The sequence below is a fragment of the Cyprinodon variegatus genome, unplaced genomic scaffold (genome assembly GCF_000732505.1).
Source record: "Cyprinodon variegatus isolate N-32 unplaced genomic scaffold, C_variegatus-1.0 Scaffold95, whole genome shotgun sequence".
NCBI classification, from domain to species: Eukaryota; Metazoa; Chordata; class Actinopteri; order Cyprinodontiformes; family Cyprinodontidae; genus Cyprinodon; species Cyprinodon variegatus.
Window position 1 is genome coordinate 767,310 of NW_015150548.1, and position 10,415 is coordinate 777,724.

Here is a 10,415-nt window from a genome sequence, read left to right on the forward strand (position 1 = left end):
ACGTGGTTGATTACGTTACTGTTGATCATCTGTCCATCATCATATAAAGCCCGCCCTGACAATTTGATTGGCCCGCCAGATATTGTGCGAGCAAACTCGCGCTACTGTTGAGCAATGCCAGACCGAACTTCCCGACCTCAAACGTTGTGGGTGGGACTAAGTTCGGAATGGCACCCAGGCTAGGCGTGAGTGGCTATCGTCCCTCATTAGCCCCCTGTATACACGATGCACAATGAAGCTCAAACTCCGCTTAGTCAAATTGAATGAAAAATCAACTGTGCAGGTTATGCCTGCCCTAAGCTGAGTCGGTGGAGACTGGAGGTCTGTGGCGAAGGGTACGGCCAGGCAGTGAATCCGCCGCCTTTGTGGGGGCTTGGGAGATGTTATGGTGTTGCGAATTTTCCTGATATGGTCTGGATCCCTTCCTCTTGGCCTTAATCAGCCATTTCACAAGGTTTCACATTTCACATTTGGTAAATGGTAAAATGGCCTGTACTTATATAGAGCTTTTTCAAGTCAGGAGACTTGACCAAAGCACTTTACACTACATTCAGCAGTGACAGAAGCATGCAAGTTTAGTGTCTTGCCCAAGGACACGACACTGAAAGTCGGCACCAGGGCTTGAACCGTCATTACTTCGATTTCAGGGCAAACTCCTACATCCAACGCCACTGTCGCCCCTTGGTCCTAGAAGTTGATCAATACGTTGGCTGGATATTATCACGGTTTTTCTTCTCTTGTATTGGACAATACGCGCAGCAGTTTGTCATTCGTTCACAAATGTATCAGCCATCCCTTCAGATTACAAAGTTTATTCATCACCACTCTCTCCATTTGCTAACCATTATTAAGGTTCTGTTTGATGTTTTTTTTTTTTTCTTTTTTACATTGTGGCATTTCAATCAAGGAAAATTTGGCATCTGTGGCAAAGATCCAAGGCCCAAACCAACTGACTAAAATGGAAAAAAAAGGCCAATGACGAAAGCAAAGCTACAATTTCGTAAAAGGATGTGCAGCCATTTATGCTGCGTTCAAACCAAATGCTTCTTCCACAACAGGAGCAATACATTTACATGTTAATCCCATGCACTGGCGAGCACAAGGTGCACGTTTCTAGAGATGCCCTGTGTTTGATTTAGGCAATTCCAGCCATGTGTTAGCGACACGACACTTGGGATGGATGTTCAATGGAGATAGAATGTCAATTTTTTTTTTTTTGTCTTGATGGCATCAACCAATCAGGGACTGGATGTGATTGTGATGTAGGGTGAAAGAGCGCAATAAGCAACAGTACCCCATTGTGGAGACTTTTTTACTGGAGTTACGTTTAGCGCGAAAAACAAAAAATGAGACGCCAGAACAAAAGTCATCATTAATTTGACTTTATGCAGACGACGCTGTGCTTAACCATCAGATGTGATGGTGTAAGGCAACTTTCCTTCATCACCCTGAACAACCAGGCTCTATGAAAGCTTACAGCCAGTTACCAGGTTGGAGACCTTTTATATCCTAGTAAAAAAAACTTATTTCAAATTTTTATTTTTGTATTTTTATTAAAAACTGTTGATCTAAAAGAGAACATTTGCAATTTATTCTTTAGTTAATGTTGATAGAAAGCAGTAGAAGTTTAATTATTTAAACTGAATATTTTATTTTGGTGCTGTGAATCTAAACCAATGTAGACTTACATGGTTCATGTAGTTGCTTTTCCTTTTTTCGCGCACTGGAATGAGAAGACGCAATAAATCAGACCAATAATGCAACAGTAAGTGAGTGTCACAGATGGGGGGGCATACCCACCATCTGTCTGGGACTTGTTGAGGAAGAGGGTGCTGGCTCTGGGGTGGTCCGAAGGGTTCGCCTCTTGGGCCAGCTCTGTTGGAAGAAAACATTTTGTTTAATCTAACAACACAGCAAAAAGGGTCTTCCCACCGCCTGTGAGGCGAACAGACCGTCAGGCAGCTCTCTGTCGCTGATGTGCTGCAGGTAAGTCCCGGTGTCCTCGCTCACGTCCTCTGTGGTGGTGATGGGACACTCATCCAGGTCCACGTGTCTCCTGTGGAGCTTTGGACTCTCCCCCGGAGAGAAGCAGCAGGACACAGAGCCTCCCATTGCTGACCTACTGCTGCCCTGCTGCAGCCAGAGCTGCTTCCCATATAACTACAGCTGGGCCTCCTGCTGACAGCCTGCAGTCCAGGGGTCAAAGTTCAAGTTAAACCTTTAAGGGTGGAGAGGAGGGAGGGGGTATGCTTAAAAACACATACCAACTCTACACATTAAATCAGTTTTATGGGGTTAAAGTTTGTGAAAACTGGAATTTAAGGCTGCAGGAAGAGATGTATGGAGTAACTATTAAGGTCTCTGTATAGTTTGCACAGACGGTTGACATATTCAGGGCGCGTGCACGCAGTTTTGCAGGATCTGCGTGGAAGAAACCAACAGTTTCACAATATAATAAAGATTTAGAATCTGATCCGATTGAACAACGCGGAGTTTTTAGTGACACAACATTCCCGGGTTGTTCTGACTGCCTCCATGGCTATCCGGCTAACGCTCAGTTCTCTCCAGGCTCGGCTCTGCTTCTTCTCCCCCCCTTTCCGCCTGGATTAATGGATCAATCCATCTCCGCGGCAGCCGAAAGGATCCAACACAGTCCCGGGCTGACCCACGGGGGATAAAAACACGGATCCAACAGCTGGAAAACCCTCCAAACAGAAGTGAGAGTACGGGAAGAAAGACAGTATTAAATGTCTATCTCGTCGCATTTGCAGGAGAGACGTCCTCTACGTCACAGCGGCGCGGCGTAGCGACGTTGAGCGGAAGCTTCCGGTAGTTGCATTTCAAAACAAGAGCCAAACTTACTGGTGAACAAAATAAATAAAGGTAAAAAAAAATTAAATAAAATTAAAAAAAGCCACTGGTTAGTGATTATTAAGATTAGGAGTCTGCCACCTTTGGCTCCAGAGCCACAGAGAAAATGAAATATTAACTGCCTAAATAAAGAACAAGTAATGCGTGCAGACATGATACAAAATATTTAACATTTTAGCAATTGTGTAACAAATTTTATTTCTTTTGTACTTTATTTTCCTCTGCTCTGGGAGAAAGCATTAAGTTCTACATTCGGTTCCACTATATTCCTATAAGGATACAAACTACAGCTTGATCTGGAGGTTGGTTCTCTGTATCTTTGTCTTTTATTCTGAAACCCCGCCGCCGATCGAACGGAAGCCAAACAGTCTGGAAGCTAATTGATTTCACCAGGACAACACGCCTCTCGGACAACCTCACAAAAACACGGTTTCTCATTGGTCAGTAGCATTGAAGCTCTTACGTGATTGGCCAACTGCTCCATCGACGGGGGAAAAAAACCCGGATGCGTTGGTTTAAAGTAGTATGGGACATTTTTGTGTGTTTTTTTGTTGTTGCGAAGTTAAACCAATATTTCTTTTTGAAATTGCTGCTGAAAAAAATTGAAATTAATAATTTTTTTAAAGACGGAAGTTTACTAGTGGGTATAAGTAGCTTTTAGCTTTATGAAAGCTGTAGGTGTTATTGTAGAACATGGCTCTGGTTCCCTATGAGGAAAACCCGCTTCCAGCTCTTTCCAAACTCCACAGTTCCTCAGCTCAGTTCCGGTTCGCTAACCAGGAGCTCCGTCTGGTTCAGGACTGGAGGAGGCTGGGGGTGGCCGCTGTTGTTTGGGATGCGGTGAGTGGCTCACTACCATCTGGATGGGGATAAATCTGCTACAATAAGAAAGGAAAATCTAAATATAAAGCTTTTCTCCTCAGGCAGTAGTTCTGTGCATGTACCTGGAGCTGGGGGCCGTGGAGCTAAAAGGGAGGAAGGCCATTGAACTGGGAGCTGGGACCGGACTGGTGGGGATTGTTGCAGCACTGATGGGTCAGTCTGATTCATTGGACCGGTACCAACACCGATATTTAGAATCTAAAAGGAATAAAACTACTGCAATTATATTTTTGTTGTCAATAACCTTTTCTGTTAGACGGTTAATTAAAAAAGTATTGTGAAAATATTTGTTTTTCATATTTAAAAAATTTATAAGCATGTTAAATGAAAATTTCTTTCATAATTTACCAGAATAATTTATTTTCATTAAATAACTGAAGTTTTTCTACTAATCTTCTCTACAGAATCATAAAACTAAATAGCTTGTTTTAGCCTCAATGATTGCAGCTCTAAGCTTGAGCTTCTGTTTCTGGAAAACAAAACACACTATAATATCTAGTTTAATCAGGTTGGCTTCATTCTAATGTTGCTTCATTAAAACATTACTTTTTTTGTGTCTGTATGTCATAATAATAACTATTGTTATATTACTGACTTTTACGGAAAGTTTTTATTTGATCCCAGATCAAAGTTTTTAGGGAGTGAATTTTGTTCCAATATTGTTCTAAAGAAAACTATTTGTAAATTGAAATATACATATATATAAAAAATTAATAAAACCAGAAAATAAATGTTGCTATTTTCTTAGATGTTTATTTTTTGTTTTTGATTGACTTTGTTGATCTCACAGAGGAGAAATGTACTCGTTACGTCAGCTCAAATAGTCAAAGGAGAAGAAGAAGGTGCCAAAGGAAGAAAAAGGTGCCTCGGATATAAACAGTATATAGAGTGCATTCACATATGGCAGCTTTTTATTTTTATTGTGTTTTTTTATATATATACAGTACAGACCAAAAGTTTGGAAACACCTTCTCATTCAAAGAGTTTTCTTTATTTTCAACACTATGAACATTGTAGATTCACTCTGAAGGCATCAAAACTAAAAATTAACACATGTGGAATTATATACTCAACAAAAAGATGTGAAACAACTGAAAATATTCTAGGTTTTTCCAAGTAGTCACCTTTTGCTTTGATTACTGCTTCACACTCTCTTGGCTTTCTCTTGATGAGCTTCAAGCGGCAGTCACCTGAAATGGTTTTCACTTCACAGGTGGCCCTTGTCAGGTATAAAAAGTGGGATTTCTTGCCTTATAAATGGGGTTGGGACCATCAGTTGTGTTGTGCAGCTGCAGGCCGGACTGATGACATCATACACACTTCGCTTTGTTTAAAAAATATAACCGCGGATGTCTGGGGGACAGTTATTCGCCCACATGTTATGAATGCCGGCGTACCATAAAGAATAAATTATGAACAGTTTAGTTTGTGCCTTCAAGTCGTTGCCCATAGGAAGACGTTACTTGGATATAACCTAACAGAATATCTTCAGAACGGCTCCAAATGACACAAAACTCATATGGGTGAGTAGAACATGATGGAATAACGTACAATCAAGGGGCCAATGTAAAAAAAACAAAAAAAAAAAAAGGTGTTCCCCTTTAAGATCATGGAATTATGCTAAATTGTTTTCTATGAACAACTTTTGATTCAACTTGGGGAGACCAAAGTTTTTTGGAAAACCCCCAAAAGATCTGGAAAAAAAAAATACTCCACTTTGGTTCATCCAGAGCTGCTTCTTCCTTGTAAATCTACCCGATGCATAAGGAAGGATGAACAATGCTTCTAGGACTAAATAAAACTTTTTAAAAAAGTAATTTAAATACCTCTTGACCACATTCCTTATTTCTACATTTCAACATTTTAAAAAAATATCTCTATTCCATTTTAAGTGGAAAAAAAGCTTCACCTACAACCGGTCCTTCTTTGGCTGCTGTGTTGCGATTTAATAAAAAAAAAAAGTAAATTTTTTTCATCTTGCTACTTAACACTCGCTGATCTAAATGTTTTCTTTTATATAAATCAACCCAATCCAGAACTCAATTAGCAGTCAGACACAGATGCTGCAAACATAGCAACAATTTTCTCATCTGACTGAAACATTAAAACCTTTTATGTTTACATTTTAGGAGTAAATATCTGTTAAAAAATAAAGCAGCACTCAGTAATCGCTCTCAGTCCATCTATAACCAGATGTAAATATTTACTACAATCAATATTTGTAACACATTTTACAAACTATATCATTTTCTTAAACTAAATCACTACTTTTACTCTACATCCCTGGACATTCTATGGATATCTGATTTTAGAAAAATAGATTTTATGTGAAACTTATAGCCGTACCTTTAAGTTAGCATAATTTCATTAGTGGTTGATTAATGGGGGGAAAAAAAAAAGGCGTAGCAGCTGTTAAACCATTGTGGCGTCTAAATAAATGCCTGGCTTTTAATAAGCCTCCTGTTCTGATGCTGATATTTAAAAAAAACAACCTTCAAACATCAGGAAATGAGTTTTTTTTCCTATTCTCAGGTGCCAATGTGACCATCACTGACAGGCAGCCTGCCTTGGAGCTCCTCTCAGCCAACGTCGAAGCCAACCTGCCCCCAGAATCCCGCTCCTCGGTGGTGGTCTCAGAACTGACCTGGGGTCAGGGCCTGCAGCGTTTCCCACAGGGAGGATTCGATTTGGTTCTGGGTGCCGACATCGTTTACCTGGAGGAGACGTTTCCATCCCTTCTGCAGACCTTAGAGCATCTCTGTTCAGAGAACACCATCGTCTTACTGGCCTGTAAGATCCGCTACGAGCGGGACACAGACTTCCTGAGCATGCTGAGGGGCCGCTTCTCCGTGGAGGAGGTCCACTACGACAAAGACAGGGACATCCACGTGTACGAGGCACGCAGGCCGCCCAAAAGGAGGGATTTATGACAACTTTTTAAATAAAAAAAAGACCAGGAACACGATCATCAGCTGCCAAAAATCTCTTTTATATGGCTCTAACATAAATGCACAGATGTACAAGTCGACATTTAGAAAAACGTGAATAAAAATGTAAGAAAAAGCAAACTATTTCATGACTATACATAAGAGTACAATATGGCATCCTGGATGAGCTGCGTTCTCTCCTATGATTTGGTCAGACGTTATATTCCCGTTTTCAGGCGCTGGAATCGCCTCAGACCAAATCCATGTTCAGGAATTATTAAAAGTGTTTGTTTCAACCCTTTGGAGGAACAACAGGCAGCAGCCTGAGCTTTATGAGCTCTGTGAAATGACTGGAGGATTGCAAAAGCAAAGAAAGTGCAAACGCTGCTTTGTTTACCTACAGACTCCCATATGGGAGGGAGGGGCTATACGTATAGCTCCTCCCCTATGGAGTGGATTCTGTTTCATTATTGTTGCAAACAAAAGAAAAAAAAAAAAATTGTAAATGGAATAAAAAAAAAATAAGGCTTTGAGATTCAATTTGCTGTTTTTTTTAATATTCATATTCAAAACTTTTGGTAAACCGCGTTTATATTTTCAATTTTCCCTTTTCCAGACAGTGTTTATGGAATTGGGTTCTACATTTCACATTCTCTTGTCTTCTGGGAGCGTGAGAGAAGAAGCGTTTCTATTGGTCCGCATCAGCGTTAGCAACAACTTTTTTTATTGGTCAAAGGCGGGTGTTTGTATTGGGCTCAAAGTGAAGAGAATGTGATCTGTAAAATGCAAACCGCAGTTATTGTAGTTTGTAAAACTTCATCCAAGACACAAAAATGTGAAAATATAAATTAGAACAGTAGAGCAAAATTCAATGCAATGTGTAAAAATAAACTTGGAAAAAGAGAAATGTTACCGTAGGTAAAATCTCAGCTAAAATAAAATATTAACTTATAACATTTGTAAGAAAGAAAAAAGTTTAGCTGAAATTTTTTTTTTTTTATAAAGTTTATAAAAACTTAATCTCTGGATGTTTTTTTTTATTATTTTACTTTTAAAAAACTTGTATATATTGCTTGCAACAATAATGGAACAGATTTCCCCCCATATTCCCCAAAAACCGAGGCATATTGTTCGCTAAAAGGTTGTTTATAACAGAAATGACCCCTTTAAAACCGTGGGATTTAGGATTTATTGGTGTTAAAATTGGTGCTCTAATGTTGGACTGTTTGAAAATATCGGTACCGGTCCAATCAGTGGAACGGGGACCGTTCATGTGACAGTGAGGCAGTGCAGTTTGTATCTAGAAATATTGGCCCAGATTTTCATATCGCTGCACCTTCACTAATTGTTTATATTTTAAAACTAGGTTTTAGCAGCAAATGTTTCAATCAATGGATTTAGTAAAAAAAAAAAAAACATTAGCGCTTCTTTAAGTTGTACATTTTTCCCCATTTTTCTCGAACTTGCCCCAATTTCTCAGTTTTTTCCGTCAAAATCAGAACCTGTTTTCAAAACTCTTGCCAACCGTTAAGTTCATATGTATAAAAGCCATTTTTAACCCGACATGCTTACTTTTGTTTAATAAAACAACTAAATACAGCAAAAATAAAAGTGAGCACATTTTTTTTAGATTCACTTTCCTTTTAAAAGAAGAAAAACTCATCTAGAATAACCGCTTTCTGCCTCCTAAGTTAGCAAACATCTTTACTTTCTCACCCTGATTTATTCTGTTTATGAGTCTTTTTAAAAACTGAATAGATTAATTTTCCTTTAAGAACAAAACAAAAAAACAACAAAGGTTTTAATACTGAGTTTAAAGCTGAGTTCATGTTTAGCCGTTTGTCCTAAAAAGTAAATAAAAAGGCAGATTAATGCAGAAAAAAAAAAAAAAAACATGGCATCCCACCTCCAGTTCAGGGTAACAGGTCAAATACACCCCCCCCTCATCCATCCTCTGCTGGTGATTCTGTCCCAGTTTAAACTGGGACACCAGTGACTGGAATGCTTTCCTGGAAATGTCCTCTGTTTCTAGGGGAACCAATGGGGGGGCGGGGCTAATTCTGTCCCAGTGATTCCTGCTCAGATTAATCAGCAGTTTGTTGGGTTTGTTTGTTTTTTTTAGAAAGCGGGGGAAGTAGAAAAGGAGGCGTGGCCTCTGGATGCGTGGCTCTGAGCTGAGTCTCTGTACATGGGGACCCCTCCTCCTCCCCCCTCTACTCCGATTTGTGGCAGTACAAATCTTTGAGGGCTTTGAGTTCCTCGATGAGGGTTTTGTTCTGGTTCTCCAGCACGGCCACCCGGTTCTCCAGACACTTAACGTATTCCTTCTTCTTCCTGCGACATTCCCGGGCTGCCTCCCTACAATCAGAGCAGATGACATCATCACATCCGTTCACAAGTAAACTAGTAATTTAGTTTTTTTAAGGGATAAAGAGAAGGAGCACCTGTTCTTCATCAGTCGAACCTCCCTTTTCCGTGTTACTTCCTCTGTACCTCCTGATGATCCCAATGCGGGAGAGGTTGCCATGACTACCCCTGGACTGATGGTGCTGGTCGGAGCAGTCCGGATCTGGTAGGCCTGGACATCGCCTGAAGCAGCTGATGGAAAAAACAAAAAGGAGTTTTAGGTATTTGCAGTGGATGTAAAACTTTAACGTTCTTTAAGGGAGAAGAATAACTTGATGGCCGCTTTGCTCGTTTTCACCAAACTCAAGTTCTTCCCTCGGATAATCCTAGAAGTTTAAGGCGGAGTCGCACTGTCTAAAAGTGAAAACTATATATGGAAAGAATTAAACCCCCCAAAAAAATTACAGAAAGTAATAAAAAAACAAATAACTATTAAAAAATATATTATTTTTTGTATTAAAACATTAAAAATTACAAAAAATATATATTAAAAATTAACTATTCATTAAAATAAAAATACAGAAACTTCATACACAGAATTTGAAAGCTATCTTTATGTGGTTCTGTATTTTTATTGTAGCAAACTCCTACTGTGCTTATTTAGAAAGTTTGGAATTTATTCTTGAAATTTAAAATTTGGAATGCTGCTATATATTTGGTATTAAAAAGACAAAAATCACAGGTTTTATCTTTTTCAGATCATTATATATATAAAGCCAAGTAGAAAAAATGCCAGAGGACGCAGTAGCATATCTATATAACCATTTGTTGAATACAGAATCCAATGATGCAGACCAGTATTAGATGGACAGAAGACAGGAGCAGAGGTAGCAAAGGTACCGTTCCCAAATACGGCTGTGCTGTAGTACCGTAAATAGGAGAAAGGAAGCAGCTTTTAGCAGAATAATAAGCTGTTGGATGCATACCAGATGTTTGTTTGGATAAAAATATCTTTCCATGAGAAAAACAGTAAAGAAGGAAAGATTTTTTTGCCATTGCTTGGTGCTGCTGCTGTTTTTAGAGGAATTTGTCAAGTAATAGCTGTGAATGATCAGTTTTGCAAATGATTCTATTAGGGCTGCAACAACGAATCGATAAAAATCGACTTTTAAAAGCGTTGGCAACGAATTTCATCATCGATTAGTTGTGTCGCGCAATTAATGCGTCATCCGCCGCCGCCGTCATCACATCCACTTGACTGAAACGGGGGAAGAAAAAAAAAATAAGGCAGAGTGAACCAGCGCTGCAGGTGCGCAGTGTTGCCAACTCAGTGACTTTTCAGACCCCTCCAGCGACTATTTTTCAAAAATAGTTATAGTTATAAATAAA

General features: G+C 39.4%; 3 protein-coding genes across 8 annotated transcripts in view; 1 reads left to right on the forward strand and 2 right to left on the reverse strand.

Moving 5' to 3' along the window:
- LOC107084224 (cyclin-Y-like protein 1) overlaps positions 1-2,794 on the reverse strand; it is a 10,081-nt gene extending 7,287 nt beyond the window's left edge. The window contains exons 1-3 of the mRNA XM_015373953.1: positions 1,953-2,794; positions 1,801-1,875; positions 1,689-1,723 (exon numbers count right to left, since the gene is read on the reverse strand). Of these exons, the coding sequence (XP_015229439.1) occupies positions 1,689-1,723; positions 1,801-1,875; positions 1,953-2,112 (270 nt within the window). The 5' untranslated portion in view covers positions 2,113-2,794. The remainder of the gene's footprint in view (positions 1-1,688; positions 1,724-1,800; positions 1,876-1,952) is intronic.
- Positions 2,795-3,361: 567 nt separating this feature from the next.
- Positions 3,362-6,991, forward strand: mettl21a (methyltransferase like 21A). Its single transcript, XM_015373957.1, has 3 exons — positions 3,362-3,711; positions 3,795-3,906; positions 6,286-6,991. The coding sequence occupies exons 1-3, from the start codon at positions 3,565-3,567 to the stop codon at positions 6,681-6,683; spliced, it is 657 nt and encodes a 218-aa protein (XP_015229443.1). The 5' UTR covers positions 3,362-3,564; the 3' UTR covers positions 6,684-6,991.
- A 728-nt stretch (positions 6,992-7,719) lies between these two features.
- The window catches only part of LOC107084246 (cyclic AMP-responsive element-binding protein 1-like), a 9,706-nt gene continuing 7,010 nt past the window's right edge, over positions 7,720-10,415 (reverse strand). For all 6 annotated transcript variants that reach the window (XM_015373994.1, XM_015373992.1, XM_015373997.1 and 3 more), the window contains 2 exons: positions 9,125-9,278; positions 7,720-9,038 (listed from right to left, as the gene is read on the reverse strand). In XM_015373994.1, the coding sequence (XP_015229480.1) occupies positions 8,894-9,038; positions 9,125-9,278 (299 nt within the window). In that variant the 3' untranslated portion in view covers positions 7,720-8,893. The remainder of the gene's footprint in view (positions 9,039-9,124; positions 9,279-10,415) is intronic.

Coding starts and splice junctions, on each gene's coding strand:
- mettl21a (XM_015373957.1), top strand. CDS start 3,565: ATGGCTCTGGTTCCCTATGAGGAAAACCCGCTTCCAGCTCTTTCCAAA. Junction 3,712..3,794: donor CCGCTGTTGTTTGGGATGCG/GTGAGTGGCTCA, acceptor TTTTCTCCTCAG/GCAGTAGTTCTGTGCATGTA. Junction 3,907..6,285: donor GATTGTTGCAGCACTGATGG/GTCAGTCTGATT, acceptor TCCTATTCTCAG/GTGCCAATGTGACCATCACT.